The 20,153-nt window shown below is 41.6% G+C and overlaps 1 protein-coding gene and 1 long non-coding RNA gene across 4 annotated transcripts in view; both read right to left on the bottom strand.

The window, feature by feature from the left end:
• Positions 1-7,328: 7,328 nt before the first annotated feature.
• LOC148672771 (uncharacterized) lies at positions 7,329-13,424 on the bottom strand. 2 transcript variants are annotated; one of them, XR_015935871.1, is made up of 5 exons: positions 13,290-13,424; positions 12,138-12,660; positions 10,597-10,829; positions 8,660-9,043; positions 7,329-8,018 (listed from the first exon to the last, which is right to left on the bottom strand). It is a non-coding gene; the product is annotated as an uncharacterized LOC148672771 (long non-coding RNA). The 2 variants fall into 2 exon arrangements; XR_015935870.1 differs by having other exon boundaries at positions 8,660-10,829; positions 13,290-13,409.
• An 889-nt stretch (positions 13,425-14,313) lies between these two features.
• The window catches only part of spef2 (sperm flagellar and cilia associated 2), a 46,546-nt gene continuing 40,706 nt past the window's right edge, over positions 14,314-20,153 (bottom strand). For both annotated transcript variants that reach the window (XM_088628672.1, XM_088628673.1), the window contains 4 exons: positions 19,638-19,811; positions 18,837-19,028; positions 18,015-18,137; positions 14,314-14,834 (listed from right to left, as the gene is read on the bottom strand). In XM_088628672.1, the coding sequence (XP_088484798.1) occupies positions 14,772-14,834; positions 18,015-18,137; positions 18,837-19,028; positions 19,638-19,811 (552 nt within the window). In that variant the 3' untranslated portion in view covers positions 14,314-14,771. The remainder of the gene's footprint in view (positions 14,835-18,014; positions 18,138-18,836; positions 19,029-19,637; positions 19,812-20,153) is intronic.

Raw genomic sequence — 20,153 nt, 5'->3', positions numbered from 1 at the left:
TATGTACGTACATTTGCCTGATTAAAATTATTTTACCCTTAGTTTTTAATTGCAGCCAGATATGTTCGTAAGCAGTTTATATTCCATTTATCAATGCCATTTCACTCTTTCCAGATGATCTGGGGGGTGAACAATTTATTTTTATCACTGGTTATCACTTGTAATGAAACTAAATACAGTTCAATAGATCACCAACTAGGACATGTTCTGGGTATTTACATCAGTAGCTCCCACCAAAGGGAACTGTACTATCATTGTTTTACTTTTTTATAGCGGATATTAACATTGTTTTAATTTTGACAAATAATAATATAATAATATGTAAAAAATGTACCAGTAGGATAAGCATGCGAAAGAATCCCACACAAACAGGTAGTGAGAAGAGGACAGGGGGGTTTCCGAAAGAAAGCTGGCCTGGATGTGAACTGTCACACACAGGGCTGTAGTCAATCTCTTAGTGACAGTGAGTCTCACTGGAGGCATTGGACTCCGTTACAGATTTACAGTTTTGGTCATGTTGGGGTTTCCTGACTTTTACAGTACCTTTTATTCCCTACAGTATGTGTGTTTGTTGACCGACCCACAGTGCTAGTGTACAGTAGGTGCAGGAGACAGTAACCCAAGTTCAGCCTGCGCGTGCTCCTGTGGAGAACAGCTCCAGAGCTCGTGCTTCTCCCTGACGCTGCTCTCCTCCCAGGCGAAATATCTGGACGAGAACACTGGGTCACCTGGAACCTTTCATTGTGTTCAGGAAAATTTGGTACCTAATCCAGTTCTGGAACCCAGTTATCCTGAAAACCAAAAGTTGCAAATTAGACAATGATACTCACGGACTTGACTTAAATGCTGTCTCTCACTAAAGAAGAATTTAGGAATAGCCTGTGCTTCTGTATTAGGACTTCAGGACTGTGGCAGTCAGGTCGCTGCAGGTGACCAATGTTTCCACCTTAATACAGTAACTAAGCAACCGGTAGCCTTGAATTTCTTGTTTCACACAGATGCAGGAGAATTATTCTTCATCTGCTAGTTAGGTCTCTTGTTATCAGAAGAATAAAAATCTTTTTTTTTTTAAGCAACAGGTAGAAAAAAAAAGGTTCTAGGTTTGGCTGTGTGGTTTTCTAGGATTCCACCATACCAGTAAAAAAATGAAGTAAAACAAATAACTGCAGCCAAATGTTTAAGCCTGTGTCCTGTGCATTGACTGTGCAGGGTGGGCACAACAATGAAAGTTAGAAATGTCAGTGTCTTGCTGGTTGTTCCTGTGACAGAATTCTCCCAGTGAGAAGAGAAGAAACCCCTTGTTTTCTAAAACGTAGATGACAGTAACATGAAGTACAATTTAAAACTGCGAACAGAAGGTTGTAGGAGCATGGGACAAATTATCCAGCCTTGTGGCTGAAATCGCTACTCTGGTTTCCTTGGAGAAATGGCTGAATGAATCCCGGGAAAGCCTCCTCTCGTTTGTAACGTTTCTTCACCTGTAATAATTAGTACCATCACCATTCAGGAGAAGGTTTTCAGTGTTTTTACTCAACAGCAAACGGGTGAAGCAGGCCTTTGTCATTGTCAGCCCTTGAATTCAGGTCCTGGCTGCTAAACTCTTCTGTTTCTAACTCATCAGACCACAGGCTGACGTGCGTAGAAAGTCACAGCTGTGGCGAAAAATGAACAATCTGTCTGAAACACCGCTAATACAGTTCTTTTTTTTTTTGTATGAAACTGCTTTAGTCATCTCAAAAGAAGATATAACAAAGATTTTATGGTGTTTTCATCCTGCCTGAAACATTTTATCATGACAATATCCCTTTACAAGACATCTGCTGGGTCAGCTTGCACAGCTTCAGTGTTTTTTCTTGCTGTGAATCAACATATTGCTGACTATCAAACCAGGCGATATTTCCACACACCAGTGCCATTCAAGTGCCTGGGCCTCCACAAAGCAAGCCTAGACAAACTAGGATTAACCTAAATTACTAAAAGAAAAAAAACAACAGATTAAAAAAAGGTTGTTTCTCACTCCCCTAAAATTAGGTCCTTTACAACCCTAGAGTTTGAAAGAACAGTGAAAGAAACGTTTCAAACTCTCCTACACACACTTTGACAAGGGCAATACGTTTTCAGTACACATGCTGAATGCTTCCCCTTAGTTGTCACTTTGACCCTTGAACTGCTTCACTCCCTTACAAAATATTTAGTTTAGCTTGGTTAAATATTTAATTTAAAAGGGTTATATATTTATTTGACTCAAATTGTATTGGTTCATGTAGCAAGGCACATCTTGCTGTGCTCTTAAAGGAAAGAGTTTTCTCTCCTACTTCATGTTGGAGGTCAAATCCATTTTAGGAGCCTGCTCGAAGAGGAAGGAGATGTCTTGGCCCTGTGCTGACAGTCTTTATGTTTGTGCTCCAGGCTCCTCTATACTTACAAATAACATACTGATGAATTACAGGAATTGTGAGTCACATGACCTCTGAGACTCGTAGAACTGCATTACATACTGATACGTCAGTTCAGAAAGGATTAAAACTTAATACTGCACAATTAAGTTGTGGAATGTCCATTGGCTACTAGCCTGTTTTTGACTCACAGTGATAAATGTCTTTAAACATTTATGAGTGCTTCATCTCCACTCGACATCATACCATGTTTCGGAAACATATCAGAGCAACAGCAGAAGTTTTATCGCAAAGATGTCTGGTCCTTAGCACCTAACTAAGGTTTTTGCAGGGAGGAAAGTAAACCATCTTAGGAGTGTCCTGAATATGCACGAACATAAGAATATGCAGGTTATTAACCACGAGGCTAAAATAATACTGAATGTGTTTGCAGACATTAGATGAGTCATGCTGAGCAAAACTGAAAGCCTGAAACTAAAGCCTCTTCGATTGGTACAAAATAAAGTGGTAAGCTGGGTCTCTTGCATGGTTTCCATAACAGAAAACCCCAGAAACTGTCTTGTTAAACCACTTGTTATCTGCTTGCCTATGGCCTCCTCAGAACCAAGAACACACAGATCTTCAGACTTTAATCATAATTCCAAAATTTATAAAATAGGTTTATATCGGAGCACCATCTCATGCAGTGTGGTGTTTCATTAACATAACAGTACTTTCTTTTTTATTTTACAAACTCAGTGTCTTGAATGATATTATAGGAAAATGTCTGCAGCAAAATAAAAAAATAAAACTGAATTTATGTTGATTTTAAATAAAAGTAGTTTAAAGCTCAATGTGGCATAGTTACAGCATTCAGCTTTCTGGACAAAAAGATGCACCTTAACTGTTGAGGGTACCAAGAATTTACATGAACAGCATTGGCGTCTGAAGCTGAAACATTATGAGCAAAGTCAAAGCTTTGCCCAGCCAGGACTGGAACCCACAACCTTGCTGTCACACTTCCAAACCTTTGCACCACACTGATGCCTACTTTGTGCATTTATCTATAACTGGCATGCTCAAGGTGTCAGGTGCTCTTCGTCTTTTTGCCCAGCATGAAGCCTTTGTCCAAAAAGGAAGACATCTGCATGTGCAAACATACTCACTGACTTTAATGTTTACAAACCGGAGTGCTTTTGTTATTGGAATTGTGAAATTGTCCACTGGAAGATATGTCAAACAAATACACTAAGGCACCATTTTTCTGAAAGCAATATTTGCATACATTCTATTGCACTGTAATGTACTTGCTTTTTTGCTTTTTTGAAAAGGTTGGGATTTTTTCCCTCTTTCTTTGAGGACAGACTAGGAACCCAATGAATATTGACATTAATGGGTCTCTAACCCTGCTCCCGGAGGGCCCCAATCCAGCAGTGTTCATAGGCAGCACCTACATCAGTATTTTCCAAAGGCCTGGAACCATTTAACTGTGACCAGCAATTAACCAGATGGTGAGTTCAATTAAGTCTTTTAGAGATCATTTGGAACAATAACCAGAATATCCAAAAGCCCTCCTTACTTGCTTAATTGACCAAATGCAGAAACAAGTGTTCCTGATCTGTAAATAACAGGCAATTCAGGATGACCTACTGTACAGTATGAGAATATCTGGATTGGGGCTTTCCAGGGCCAGGGCTGCATTTTGTCATTTAACTTCACCATATCTGCATACATCCCTGGTTTTGTATTTGATATGAACTTTTCATTCACTGCTGGGGAGTGGTGGATTAGTAACATGGCTAATCACTTTCCAGGACAGGTTAGGGTTAGGGTTAGGCAGGGCTGATCCATGCTCTGCAGGTCTTGGAATTGATTAAGATGGTGGTGGAAATTTGGTGATTGAGCACACTCATCTACACCTGTAAACCTTATCTGTTTTTAGCCAGTGTTGTTGTTTATTTCTTAGAATTACAATTTTCTGGTATTCTGTCATGGACGTTTTTTGAGTTGATGTGGTTTTTGTAACAGTATATACTGTAGATTTATAGTATATTTATCTACTATAGGGCTTAATTATGAATATACTGTATGTATTATGATTATGAGTAGTTCTGGCATATTAGAGTAATTGGAAAATGGACCCATCACACTAGAATTCTAATTTCTTTCACCTTTCACCTTTTCTGTATGTGAAGTCAAACGTGGCAGCCAGAGACAGTTGTTTTGCCCTTTTTTGGTGTCATCAGCATGGCATAGATTTTGTGTGCACTGCTGCTAAAGTTGACACTTACAGATGCAAAAAAGGAACTAAGTCTCATTAGACTTTTCACAGAGCGCAAGAGCTCATTTATATTTCTTCGGTTGACAGGCAGACAGACAATAAGAAAATTGCCCAAATCTGCAGAAGTGACACTAGAAAGGATGGGAAGGGTTAGTGTTAAAAATGCTGCAGTTATATTTAAAGCTGTTGTATTTCTATCAATGCTTTATATTTTTGATTTAGAAACGATAAAAGATAAAGCATACCTCTGTCAAATGTCATGTGTGTCATGCTTCTATGAGGAATTTATCATGTGAGTAAGACATAATGCAGTCATGTGCCATGTAGGCAGGAAGAGTTCATATTTGACCTTTGGCTATGTTGCAAGAATAGATTATATACAGTACATATAAGAATGATTGACTGATCACATTCATGGGCAGAGAGTTGTTCGCAGTTCATCAGATACAACAGCGTCCTCCTGTGTTGTCTGAGCAAGTGTGTGCTGGAACAATGACAGCAGAGGCGTCTGAGATCAGAGGCAGGCCCGTGCTGCCTCCAGCCCCAGCCCTAGCCCCGTGGGCCTTCAAGGGCGATAAGGGGTGGAAAGTTTAGATGTGCTCGGCCTACTACGTGACACTTGGCCTCAGAGCTAGTATAGACTCCACTGCTGAACCCAGGCCTGCCGTGATCGAGTCCTTCCACTAGATAAAAGGCAAGAGTGAGTTTTGAAGAGCAGGGGAATGTTAAACGCCTAGTCAACTGATTGTTATCAACTGGCTCTTAGGGCCTCCCACATCCTCTTAAAGTGTTTGAAGGCATAAAGGTATAGGTACATTTGTGAGCAGAGGCCAAAGAGTGTGGGAAGGCCAGACTGTCTTCTTTCAGAGGATTATTTTTTGACAAATGTGGATGCCAGTAACGGCACTGTTGCCTAGGACTGTCTGTGCCGATAAGAAGAAACGAATGAGAGTGTAGAAAAACTATTTTTGGCACTCCTAATTCTTTTCCCGAAAGAAAGGATTTATTTACCCATTTCATCTGTTTACGTTTCATGTATGCTCACTCCTATTTCATCCTGTTTTAACAGGAATAATTTGTGGTTTTGGTTTGCAGGGCAGAGTTAGGTCTTGTTTGAGCAGTGGAAGGAGTTCAGAGATGGACGATGAATTTAAAGTCGTCCTTAACTATTTTTTTTTTGTTTTACATAATAAAAACACATATTAATTCTTATGTTGGCATTTTTGCACAGACTGGCCATGATCAGATTAGTAACACTGGGACGCTTCTAAGAACAGTTTGAGTGAAAACAGCATCCCAGTTGTGATCTGTCTCCACTGGTGCTCAGTATGAAGACCACAGGAAATCACAATTGGTTAGAATAATGGATCTGACTCACAAAGCCTTTCCATAATGAAACTTTGAAGAACACACCTTCACCTTCTCAAACATGTGCACAGTCCAGAATGAGCCAGAAGCAGACAGGGCAGGCAGAACCCTCTCACCAACCTGCTCGTAGCTCTAAGGAAACGTGCTTGTCCTTGGCGAGAGCTCAGGAATGTAGCTCAGGATTTAGTTCAGGAGGATTTTCCCTGATGTAGAGAAAGGAAGGAAGTCCTAGTCTCACTCCATTAATGGAGTTGTTACACTGTGACTCCTTGCTAATGTCACTCCATACTGGGAAGGAGTCCAGCGTGACCAGAGGTTTTACCAGTGTGACCACATCCCTGCTGTGGTAAAATGAGGCAGGAGGGGAAGCAGACTGCAATGTTGACTAAACTGTTGAAAAACTGGACACTGTGAAAAGGGAATTCTGGTTTGCTTGGGCAATGATACCAGGTCCAGTTCACGTGCAAGCTAGTCACTGCTACCTATTGGAGGAGAATATCACAGCAGTCAAGGCATCAAGTAAAACCGAAACAAGTCAACTCGCAGTTCTGTGACCGCGTTCTGAAACATGTCCATGAAGTAGTGCCACCAAATACTATGGATTGTTCAGTGTAAAATGTTAAAATCCAAATGCAAGAAGACTGCAAGTCCACAGGACTACAGATTTAGTGCGCATAACGGACTGTTGAAGATTTCAGTGGAACAATGTGGCAAGCCTGCTAACTGTCAGGGAGGAAGGACTGTACTATGCATGTTTAATATTGCAAACAATTGTCTCAGGATACACCACACCAAAAGCACAAGTCTGCAAAGTTTATTTGAATATATCACTTTCACAATGCTGATTTCTGTAGCACAATATGTGGTTTTATAACTGTGTGGTAAAAAATGAATATTTGGGAGGAGACAGCTGACTTCTTTATGTCACAACTGGTATTGCGGCTTTTTTTCTGTTCGGTTGTTCTTTGGTTTTGCGTCTACTCCTCAGAGGCTTGGTTGAGCAGGGAGATGAAGGCACCTTGCCTATTGGCCAAGGGCTTAGGCCTTTGGCAGGAGGATTACAGTCAAACCCAACGTCGAAAGCACAGGCAGCAGGTCCATGCCGTGGAGCAACTGAAACCTCACTGAGTCATCGCTGCTGCAGACAGTGACAACAACAGGGCTGGACGAGGAGAAGTACCTCAATCACAACACCCACGGGAGCAAGTCATATCTTAATGCAGAGCTGGGGCTGTGAAAAGGATTTGGTTACAGCACACAGATAGCCGTATTTGCCCTCACGTCATTCGACAGACAAAATATAATACGCACGGCCCAGACAAAATGTTTATTCTGAAAACAAAATAGCAGCACTGAAAAAAACAACAAATGTTTGTCTCTTTTTGAAGTTAAGGGAACTCATAGAAGGATTCATTGATTAGACTGGTGTACTGTATTCATAGTAGGCCAGATCTGGCTAAAAAAAAGAGAAGTGTTTATAAAAAACACAAGACGTTTTCCAGAATTTGAATTTGTCACTGTGAACCTTGGCCAGTACAGAGCATCCCATGAACCTGTTGCCGAGTTACAGCAGGCAGCTGTCTTCTTGCTGCAGAGTTCTGCTAGCGCATTCCTTACTCACACTGAAAACAGAGGCATGATGGGGTTCCTTTAATTTGGTAAGAAGCTTGGGTGCCGAAACACATGGCCAGAAACCATGACTTGCTTTGCCTGAACAATGTAACCACACTTTCTAACTGTTAATATGAATATGAGTGCTACAGAAGGAGCACTGTGAGGACACTTCATTTAGTCATGATGAGCATCCTGTCGAAGATCTTTTGATGTGATAAGAGACAGGAGTTGTAAACTGGGCTAATGTTCTCAAAATTGCTGTGGTTGATCTTTGCACTACAAGACTTCAGTAGTGCATTTCAGAATGCATGTTTCAGACCTTGCAGCTCCTCATTTCCTGGTCTGTGTCAAACTGAAACATCCTTTGTCAAAGTTCTGACCTGCAAAATAGGAAATGGTTCACTCAGAACAGTACCAGATTTTTAAAAATTGTAAAATGTACGATTCTTCTTCTTTTCTGTTGGATAGAGTTGTCTGAAACACATTTGAAACTATACAGATTTAAAAAGTCTGCATTAAGTCCTTAGTTGCAATTGCAACTAAAGCGCAATCTAAAAATAAATTGTGATTAATTAATTTCTAAAATTAATTGTCAACTATTAATTAATAGTTGTTGGGGAAAACAAGCAAGAAGAGCTTTCATTTTAACGCAAGCAACTCTTCTGTTCCCCTCTGGGGTGTTTTTTGGGGTGGTTTCTTCTTTTTATTTTAAAATGGTTTTTAATTTTGTATTGTCTGGGAGGTTGTGCATCAGATTAGTTGCTTTTGGTTTTTATTACCATCTTGTTACAGAGCATCTGGCCTTTTGTCACTAGAATAGGACCGTTTCCTTTACAGCAGATAAACTGAACAGACTCCTGACTTTCCTGCCTGCGACTGTTTTTCTTTTTGACATGAAAGGCATCTGCGTGTCATCTCCTCATAATCATCATTTGAACATTGTTGCTTTTATAACATCCAGAGATTTTTGTGCGGCAGTTTAACACATATTCTGTTTTTAGACTCACAAAGAGAGGCTGACCTTTAAGTAACATTCTTCCTCCTTGTTGCAAGTACTCTGCTTTGCAGACACCTTTACCTAAGCTGACTCACAGCAAAGCACAGGTTAACAAACAGAATGTGACATAACATTGGCAACACAGGTGAAATATTAAAATAGCAAAGACTATACTACACATAGAAAAGAATGGAGTTTCAAACCAATTGTAATTTACAAGAAACTATTTGTAATTAAAATCACAGAAGCTACAAATATTCAAAAAAAGATTGATGGAAAATTAAAATCTGAAGCCCATAATTGAAACAGGGCCTAAAGCCATTATGTTTCTGATGACGGAGGATCTAAAACACATTCACCACCTTTGAGCACAGAGGATCAGCAGTATCCAGGTGTGTGCTGTGTGAGCTGGACAGGGGGAGAAACGGAGATGCAGCAGAAATCCCCTGTTACTACAAGCAGTTTTCTTTCTCTGTGATCTTGTATTATACACATTAAGTACTAAGCTTATTTATGGTCCATATTTCAGACATTAGTTTGGAAAATGTATTTCACAATCTCAGCGCTCAGTCCACCCCTGAACCTGTGTGGGCCTCTTTTTAAGTGATAGCTCTCATTTTCAAAAAATGAGTTTAAAGCTGGGGTTCCCTGCCCTCGTCCTGGGGACCCCCACACCTCCTACTTTTCGCAGCAGGTGAGTTCTTTACTTCACTGAGTCCTTAATCGAATTAACCTCTTCTGCTCGAAGATTGGGGATCTTCAGTTACTTATGAAACACAGCAGCTACTGTATAAGGAAACCTCCATCAGGTTAAGGAACTGAAAACAATTATATAGTTCAAATGAAATCCTGCAATTTGGTCTTTGGAGGTCAATGTGATCAGTTGTTTGTGAGCGTGCAGGTTGAGCAAAGCCCAGCAGATGTGGGGTTCCCCAGGACCCTGGGCTGAGGGCTGACATGTGTTAATGGCCAGGAGTCTTCACTCTTCACTCATCCCAAATGCTTCCAGCCCTCTCCTCTCTGCAGGAATCGACTACCTACTGATTTCAGAGGTCCAGCCATGATCTCGTTTCCTTGCCCTTTAACAGGCTTGTCAATAAAAGCAGTGTCTCCTTGGTGTTGTGCTTTTAATAATAATAATAATAATAATTGCTTACACTTATATAGCGCTTTTCTGGACACTCCACTCAAAGCGCTTTACAGGTAATGGGGACTCCCCTCCACCACCACCAATGTGCAGCCCCACCTGGATGATGCGACGGCAGCCATAGTGCGCCAGAACGCTCACCACACATCAGCTATCAGTGGGGAGGAGAGCAGAGTAATGTAGCCAATTCATAGAGGGGGATTATTAGGAGGCCATGATTAGTAAGGGCCAATTGGAAATTTGGCCAGGACACCGGGGTTACACCCCTACTCTTTTCGAGAAGCGCCCTGGGATTTTTTAATGACCACAGAGAGTCAGGACCTCGGTTTTACGTCTCATCCGAAGGACGGCGCCTGTTTACAGTATAGTGTCCCCGTCACTATACTGGGGTATTAGGACCCACATGGACCGCAGGGTGAGCGCCCCCCGCTGGCCCCACTAACACCTCTTCCAGCAGCAACCTTAGTTTTTCCCAGGAGGTCTCCATCCAGGTACTGACCAGGCTCACACCTGCTTAGCTTCAGTGGGTTGCCAGTTGTGAGGTGCAGGGTGATATGGCTGAGATAAGATATACCGTAAAGTAGGGGGCCCAGATGGAACAAAGACACAAGGACAGCTTATCCTCTTTTGATGGTGCCACCTTTGGTAATTCCTCCAGCTAGAAACAGATTTCTTCCTTGCCTTATGCATATGTCTTATAAAAGACAACATCAGAGATATCGAACAATTGTCTTTGCAGGTTTATTGCGGGGTGCGTGTTTTCAGTATCTGTGGATATGTGGTCTTCAGGTGCTGGATACACAGTAAAATTTACCTGACATGGTTTTGGTCAGTAGCTCCTGAAGGGGCGGCTTCTGGCGTCTCTCTGCATCCAGGTGCTGAGGAGAGGGGGGAAGAGGGCAGCTGGCTCAGGAGAGCCGCAGAGCCAGCTCCCCACTGGGCTGGGGTCCCGCCTCCAGTCTGCAGAGTGGCACTTGATTGGCTGGCCTGGTCCTGGGGAGGCCGGAGTGCTCTGTCTCCATGGCAGCAGTCTGGGGGGGCTCTGTCCTGAGCAGCCACATAGCGATCTGCCATTAGTTCACACTCTTTGGCATGACAAACTAGACTTCCATCAGCTCAAGGCAAGTTCATTCTCATTTGTTTGTGTATACAGGTTCCTCTTTGGCATATATATTAAAGAAACACGTAGCTTAATACAAGAACTACATCACCCACACACACACGTACGTGATTTATACACTGATAATGTTAGCATTAAATAAAAAATGCATTTGTCAGTGCAGGGATTTCCCTGGAATGTGTTGTTCTAATTAATACAGTAATAACCTGGTGTCTTTCAATAAAGTACTTTGCTTCACCAGATACCAGAAGATACCAAGACAAGCACAGACAGAGAGGCTTCAAGGGGAAAGTCCTACTGAGTGGAATGGGAATTGTTTCCACAGGTCACACAGCGTGGGAGGAATTCTGTTAAACTGTCGGTGGAGAAAGATGAGCTTTGTTGCATTATATCCTATGCACCTCCTGGGTGATGGCAGCAATGCTAAAACCTACTTATTTCCAGGCTTGCAAAATGTTTTGTTTTTCTAAAATACAACAGCCTCTCTTCATCCCTGACCTCTTTACAGATTAGTACCCTTTGGGTGGGGATTGTAGCTGATCACAGAGTGGCTGCTGTCCTCCGTATGTCTGCTGGACTGGTGAATGTGTAGCATTGCCAATTTAGAAAGACAACAGACGCCCTGTCTTTCCGCAAGAATAACTTTCAACTCAAAACAAAAGTGAGTGATTCTTGTTTGTGTGGGCAAGAGACTTCAGGAGTTTCTGTTTTAGTTGACAATTTCTCTGTGGCTTCATTTCGTGTTCCTGATAACAAAAGAACTCAACCCCCCACCAACTTTTTTTCTCTAAGTATCAAGATGCCTTAACTGTCTGTTGTCTCTCTTTTTAATAAGGAGATGCTTTGGGAAAGAAACTCGTTTTTAAACCAATAAGTTGAACTCAAGCAGTACTATACTGTAAATGGCACGGTGCATTTTCTTTCAGCCCACAGCATGCCACACCAATCTCACAGTAGCTTGGAACCCAACAGATAACTGCGATTGAGCAGACCACAGCTCTGATCTCATTCACACAAAGCAAGAGCCTGGTGCTGCCCCACGTGCAGCAAAGACAAAGCCGACCGTCAAGCCCACTCCTGCCCTGTCAGTGTCATGAATCGTTTAAGATTAGACAGGTGGTTTTTGAGGAACTGGTGTGTTTTCACAACAGGTTTAGTTAGTAGCCACCTAAACCCATCGTCTCTTTTTGGCAGTGAATGAGTCAACGAGTAACACAGAAGAAAAGTTACTTCACCTGTGTAGAGTTTGTGCTGCAGGTCTGTTATTCTGGAGAAGTAGCCCTGTGAAGGGCTCTGGGGAGCAAAGCTGGCCACAAGCTGGGGGCGGCTCTCTTCAGGAGCCTGTGTCTGCGTGGCCGGGGCCTTGGAGACAGGCCAGGAGGAGAGGCAGATTTCCCCACTGCGGAGTTTGTCTTCCAGCTGCCTCCGAGTGCAGTGGGCGAGCTGCCCCGTGAGCAGGACAGAGGTGCAGATCACAGAGGCGGAGGCATCTAGCTTGGTCAGGGAGGCCCTGCGGACGACACCCTGAGAGGCTTGGAATCCACAGAGGAGGCACCCCTGTTCTTCCTGGGCTGCCGTCCTCCTTCCCACCTCCAGGGGTGACACAGGACACAGCACTCCCAGGAGACAGCCAGAGCTGTGAGACTCGGAGAAGCGCCCGCAGTTTCTCTGGATCTGGGATGTGCAGGCTCTCCTCCTGTGTTGTGCCATTTCTGCAGACCATCCACTTGTCTGCATTTCATGCACCTTGTTCACTACCTGTCCACAGAACCCACACAAATAGATTTTTCGAAATACTGCTGAGATCTACAGTAGATTTCCAATATTTGTGTGTTGTAGGACTAAAAAAACATTTGTCACATCCAAAGCACATCTAATTTAATCTTCATTTGATGGGCTCCATAGTACTGCTGTCTGTTCAAATATTTGAAGTCAGTAAAGACATTGCATCTAAATATTGATATTAACTGATATTAACACTTCAGACAGTCATTGTGTAACTCTGTGAAAACATCGCAGAGATTGAGACTCCTTCTAAATTAAAAATACAGAAATGCTGTTTCTACCTGCCCAAAGTCTCAAACATATGCTGGACTAAGAAGATATGTAAACTCTGTATGTTTGTGATGTAAACCACTTTCTTCCAGAGTAAAGGGAAACCTGTATCAATGGTTCAGAGACATAGCAGTATGATACACGACACATGGTATCTCCAGTTTGCAGCATCGTCAGAAACTTTGCTCAAGTTTACAACAATCTGGTTTCAGATCTCATTATCACTCAGTCAACCTACGAAGAGCTTTCCAGGTCTCGCTGCAAGGTCAAAAATTCCACCCCCAAAGCTTGTTTTTTTCCAAAGACTCAAAATGAACAGAAGTAACACTTACTATTTTTTTCTCTCTCCTGATAATCACCCAAAAGATCTCTGATCAAAGCCTTTCCAGAAGAGACTTGAGTATTACAACCTCACTGTTTAGACTTGACCTAGCGATCTCTCTGTGTTCTTGTTTACCGTTCTCGTTGCCATGCAACTGGTTTTCAATATGTTTTCTCCTTATTACATGCTTGTGTGTTCGCGTCACTAAAGAGTCATTGAGTTCTTTTTGAAAAACTTAAGGTGATCTTGATTATCTCCCATAGGTACTAGCACATGCTTGGATCAATTGGTTACAACAATGAACTACATGTAGACAGGCCAAATGGTCCGTTATGATGATACCAAGATGTTTATTGTACCGTCTCATTCTAATCTGCGATAATTAAGATATTCTAGTACATCAACTGGCAAGATAGGAAGTACTCACACTTGCATCCGCAAAGCTATAGTTAACTATTTCCTCTTTAAAGTTTCTGGTGCCATGTTTTGGACTTCTGATCATTCTCATAGCAAGAAGCTGTGTCCAATGAGTTTATAGCTATTGTGGGACTTTCCAAGAGAATTTTCAAGTGTTTTGTGATGGAGGAAAATATTGCATTTTGTGGCCTGGAAAACTTTAAGCAGTGTAGATGAAACTGATAAAGCAGAGTTTATACATTCTATGGTTCAGTTTATGCCCAGGTTGAATGGTAAAAATACATATTTGTACTGCACCCATGGCAAAGCAATCCAAAGAGTTATTATTTTCCCTTTCTGCATATGTGACCCAAGGAACATTTTCATTCTTGTTTCTGAATGCATTTGAACTTTGCTACATAGTCATACTAATTACAATGAAGGGAAACTCTCCAGATATTATAATTATTATTATACAGAGCATTTATAATAAAAAAACAGTTTGGATGGATTGAGATAACATAATCTGAAAAACATATATTGAACTGTAAGGTATAGTATATTGAAATGCTGGTGTGATTCTAAATAATTAGCTCTAGCATTTGTTAAAATAATAAAGAGGACAGATATTGCACTACTTGAACAAGAATAATTTTAATTTAAAAAAAGGTCAACATGCTATTTTTCAATATATAGCTATAAACGCCCCATAGCATGAGTAAAAACTGAAGTTCATAGTTTTCTGCACTGTGGACATTGAAAGAAATGCATCTAGAGCTACAAGGTATTTCTTTAACTGTTTTCTCCAAAGTCTTATTACTTAATAAAGAGTTGAAAGAGGTAGACCTAGATAAGCTAACATTATTTTTTTATTTAATCAAGGGTTTTCTATATTATTATAGAAAAATGATTACAGTTAAAGACAATAACAGAAAATTAATTTGGGGAGTGCAAAAATAGTTGTAGTTTCTTTTATTATTTTTTGTCTTTAATAGCAAACAAAAACATCAAACTGGACAACTGCATTAACAAGGACATGGCTCATTTTTCGGCCATTCCTCAGTCCCCTAGAGATCCGATGGCAGGCCGGAGATATTTAAGATGATGGACACTGGAATTCGCCTTCACTTTGCTGAGTCTGGATAATTTTGTGGATATCCTGCAGAAAAGGGTGAAGAAATCATTAAAAAGTCATACCCCTGTAAGAACAGAGAAGGTTCTGGTTTTGCTCCAGCTCTGTGAAGGAGTATAGGTCCTAAAACAAAAACAATTGTCTTTACACAGCCTGGATGTAGTGGTAAACCTGTACCAGATGTATAATCTTTGACATACAGTATAATGTGCTGTTTCAAACACGCGGTTTAGTGGTAGTGTGTATTCATGTTCTGCTGGGCACATCAGTGTTTGTTGTATTGCGTTTGTTTAAAATGTGAATCATTGACTTCTTTTCCACCTTCTGAATCTGGAATTGCCTCTTCACTCAATTTCCTGAGCAAAGGAAACTGGACGACACTATAAGGACTTGTGCCTGGACTGCTCCACTGTGGCCAGCTGTCAGAGCCATTCACCATTTGATATCTGACACATGAGCTCCATAGATTGAAGAAGCAGATGTGTCTCTCAGTGCTCTCAGTGCTGACGCGTTCACAGGTCGCCCAGGGCCAAGCTGTGAGCCGAGGACACCCAGGCAAATCGCAGTTGTGGTCATGTCCTGATTGCTGCCTGGGCTTGAACCTGCAGTCCATGGACACACCTTCAGCGATCCAGCCATGCCCCAGCTCCCCGTTGTTTTAAACACATTTCCGATATAGCACGCTACATTGTACCAGTACGTGCAAGGGTCTGAGCGGTCTGTACTTAGGCAGATGACATTATAACTGAAAGAGACTTGCAAAATGCAAGTCAGGTTGTTTGTCAAAACAGCAAGCTTTCATACAGGTCACTACCTGAAGTACTATACATATCCACATTGTGCTTATAACACATCTTCATGGAGCTTCAGAACAATTAGAGAATGTATTTATTAATTTGTATTAATGCCTAGAATTTTAGTAGCTCATGTTTTGCTTAGGGTGTCAGTATCGGCTATTCTCAATTCAGGTATAACACATAATTGCACATTTTACTTTCACTGGTTTAACCTCCTTACAGACCTTTGGGCCACATAATGTCCACCTAACCATAATGCTTTCATTACCCAGATCAATTGCTGAAAGTTCCACCAAGAGCTGAGAATATTACTTCTGTCTCCGCTAGGTTGAGGTATGTCCCCTGGTCCTGGTGTCATAACAGGAAAACATTAAAAAGACCTGAAGCTGGCAAAACCAAGGAGTACAGGTGCACTGCATGTCTGATTTAATATTAATTAGAGACTGAAACAAAATCACATACGTCTGATCAAAGACCTTTCGTCACAGTTGAAGGAAACCAATGAATGTGGGAGCATTGTGATTTAACAAATCATGAATCATAACCTTAAAGTTACCATTCACACTAAATTACAGACATTACTAACACATGAAGCTTCTCTGCTGATTTATTGTTCATTAGAAATTTATAATTCCCCTGCCAGCACAGCTGGTGAACAGCAGTCGTCTTTCTATCGGGGATTCTTCTGCTGCTTATACTGTAAATATCCTGTAATCTTCCCTTTCATACTTTTACTTGTGCATCACAACTGCTTTTACATTAAAAGGTACTGCACTAGGTATACAAAAACATTTCCTGTGTCTGAAATTAAGTGAGGCTGGGATATCTCTTATTCCTGTTACGATACCACGTGTTTCAGTTTGTTTATGACCACAACAAGGGTTATGACCCTTTCTGCATTAATTAAGGTTTCAGCTTTTTTTCCCCTTCCAGTCACTTCATTCTGTTTAATAAACCTGACATAATTTGTTTTCCAGTAAGATCATTTACCGCTGATTTAAAACAATCCCAGCCTTAGTAACTGCCATCTCTCTATATGCGATTTCAAAATCCCCTTGACAAAAAAAAATAAAGAAACAAAGCCGAAGACGTTTTTTTTTCAGTTGTTCTCAGCCTGTGAGTGTAGGATAAAAGTGTGGGGGTGTTTGCTCTAGACTGCAGTTGTGGGAGGGAGCTGTGGTTCAGCGAAGAACAAGAAAGACATGCAGAGAGAAAAAAAAAAGCATGGGAAAAAAACATGTGACTGCCCTAACATCTTCTGTGGCCCTGTCATCTCACTACAGACTACACACAATGCCTGGTCTGGTCAGGTAGTAATTAGTAATGTCTGCCTTTGGGAGAGGGGCAGTGCTTTGAACACAGCACTGTGAAGGATGATGTAAAAATGCTGTTGTGAAAGGTTACTGTGTTGTTATATTCTTCTGAAGTGCTACATGCACTACAGCGCGAGAGAGGCATGTGTGCAGTTTCTGAACCCTAAAACCGCACATGATCATTTGATTTCCCTATCTTGCTGCAGATCTCAGAACAACATCGGTGTGGTTTTACATTATTTTCTTTTTATCTGCTCAGCTGAACAAACTGGGAATTTTTTTTCTTTCTTTTTCGCTGCTGCTGTTCATGAAGTCTTGACTGATTTGCTCTAGTTTTCTCCTCCTCTGCTGCTAAAGAGGAGCTCAAAAACTGCTGTCATGGAGTGCGTGCAGACCACTGCCCACAAGACGCACCTCTGGCTCACATCTGCACTTCTCTTATGAAAGTCTTTTAAAACCCAAGGAAACAGGGGCAGTCAGGTGCACACCGCCAGGCGTGAAAGACTGTTCCGTGCCTGTGGATGCTCTCAATCACTTTTAGAGTGGCCAGCCGTCTGAGAAGTCAGGTTTATAGAGAGCTATTTATAACTTTTCTCTCTTTTGCACCTGTATAAGAGCTTAAACAGTACTGAAACAGTGCATTGCTTTAATAAGCCTAAAACAGTTGTAAGAAAACATTGATCAAATCACTTTTAAAGAAATGTGTTAAAAACCAGCTCAACTGTTAACCTCTTATAAAGATAAAATAGGAGTTTGTTTTCTGTAAATGACATGAAACATTTTTGCTTTGAATAGCATAGAAAATGGGACAGAAGTAGAAACTACAGCACACGAGAGTGCATTTAAAACAGGAGGCACATCACAAGTACCTTAGCCCTGTACCGGAGGGTCAGTCTGACTGGAGGGGGGCCACAGGGCTGAGTGAGGGCTGACAGAGCCCTGGCTGACATCTGGCTTGGGAAATGACAGCCTGATCCCTTTATGACTGGGATCATAAAGGTCAATCTGAGCACCTTTACTGGTTGAACAACTAAGGTAGAACGTGGATTTTTGTAACAATAACATAACGCACAGCTTGTTAAAGGAGGTGTACTCACAACGAGTTTATACTGGATGCTGTTCTCGATCAGGTCTAGCATGAATGGGTGCTGAGAAAGGACGCGAAAAGGGATTTTGTCCTGGTCCTCATATCCCAGCTCCTTGTAGATCCTACAGAAATCCTGTTCACAAGATCAAGAAAAGAGCTTATAAAGAACTCCTTCCAAAGAGCTTATGAGCTTAAAGACACATTTTAAACACTATATTATATATATATACCGTATATGTCATGCAAGCATGGAGATGGGATCACATGAAGGACAAACCTTATTGAAAACATGGGGACAGTAATTGATAGAAAGTTTTACTTGCTCTAGGAGGGCAATTCCTGTCTTGCAATCTACCTAGGCTACAGAATTCACAACTTTACTCAAAACACTTTCTTCACTCTTGATTTATTTCTGTGGGGGACATGTTTATATGAAAGATGTTAAGTTTACATGCGTGGAACTTTCACTGGTTATGCTTTTTGCTGTGAGTTTAATATGGTGCACAGTTCAACCTTTCTCCATTTCTTGATGTAGTTGTTTGGAATAGTGGCAGTTATATCTACAGTACCATCACTTGCAAGCAGCTGCATGCGAAAACAGACCAGCCTTGAGGACTTGAGGACTCATAAAGCACCATGATTATAACTATTATGGTGTTGGTTCCTATATAAGATGGCTCTATCAGGCTGTGTCCTAACATGGTTGGGGTACCTGATAGAAAATAAGAAAAAAAATTAATAACATGATCATGTTTGGTCGATTATCAGATCAGTCTGTGGTTCTTTGCTTTTGGGATTGATTAGAACTTCTGAGATTTCTAATCAAGTGTACCTCTTTATACTCCTCCTTTGTCTTCCCATGAGAGCGAAATCTGTTCTGATTTTCCATCATGACACCTCCGTGACACACCACCCTCAGCAGAGCGGTGACGGTCACTCCCCCTACTTCCTCAGCCCCTGGGTCCTCCTCTGTCCCAGCCTCTGGCACCTTGATGTCCACGTCTTCATCGATCTGAAGCACTGACTGTAGGCAAAGCAAAGCCTCTGTGGAACCGAACTGACTCCCTGGCTTTCAGGCCTCTTCCAAACTGGCCCAGCTCCCCACTGAAAAGGTAGCTCAAGCAGGCACAGTGCTTCAAGACTAAGCAAATCAATGAGGGCTTTTTTTTCCATCAGATCTCCAAATGATGCATTTTATTTCAGCTTTCTACAACGGCTAATGAATGATAAAGAAAATAATTTTAAAGCTACCTTAAACTATTACTCCCCCCATTCTGCTACTAGGCTAAATTAATCTGCTGCTCTTCAGCTGCTCCCTGTTCTTCCGGCATGTAAAAGCTTTTGCCCCCACCCTGGGCAGGAGGAGTTGTGAGGGGCAGCTTTATTGCCACCTTGTGTCAGCCACACATGTTGAGCATTAATGGCTTTCTTGGTTGGCATTGCCACCGGTCGGAGAATGTAAAGTAACAGAAAGACCAGAGAGGTCCAAGTAAATTCCCATCTCTAGGGTGAGGAAAATGTATTCGAAATATTGCCTGACATCTGCTAGCTTTAGAGGATAGGTACAGTTCCTAGAATCCCAAAGAATTTTCAATATTTTTCTTTTGTGCCCCTTAGTGAGCTACTGTACTACCTGCAAGAGCCTGGAGCTGGTCTTCCTCTGGGAGATCCGCTCTCCAGTGGCAATGCTCATGGCGCGGTGAACCCCCTGAACTGGGTCTGGGTGTGACGCAAAGTACAGCAGCATGTTCACGTAGTCCAGCCTTGCGACTGGGGCCTGGCGATCTGCAAACAGCACGAAGAAAAACTGCAAGCAGACAAGCAGGAGCATTACAAACACATCCAGCAAGGCGGTCCTTCTAGTACACCCCCCCAGGACACTGTGTCTGTGCCAGGTCTGGTACCACCAGACACTGAAGGTCACTAAACAGTAACTGGACGCTGTTCTCTTCAGTTGTAATTAGGAACTTTTGTCATTTAAGAAAAACCCACCTATATTTCTCTTTCTGCTTTTTCTTGGTATTAGAAGAAATGAGAATATATATATAAAAAAAAACTGGAGTTGTGAATGCCATCAAAAATCTTATTAATCAAAAATTTAGGAGTGACTATACAACCCTAGTGTTTAATATCACTTCCTTTTTAGCCT

This window comes from Lepisosteus platostomus, chromosome 4, assembly GCF_059453375.1.
Source record: "Lepisosteus platostomus isolate fLepPlt1 chromosome 4, fLepPlt1.hap1, whole genome shotgun sequence".
Taxonomy (NCBI): domain Eukaryota; kingdom Metazoa; phylum Chordata; class Actinopteri; order Semionotiformes; family Lepisosteidae; genus Lepisosteus; species Lepisosteus platostomus.
Note: the sequence above shows the minus strand (reverse complement) of the source record. Positions and strands in the feature narration are given on the sequence as shown.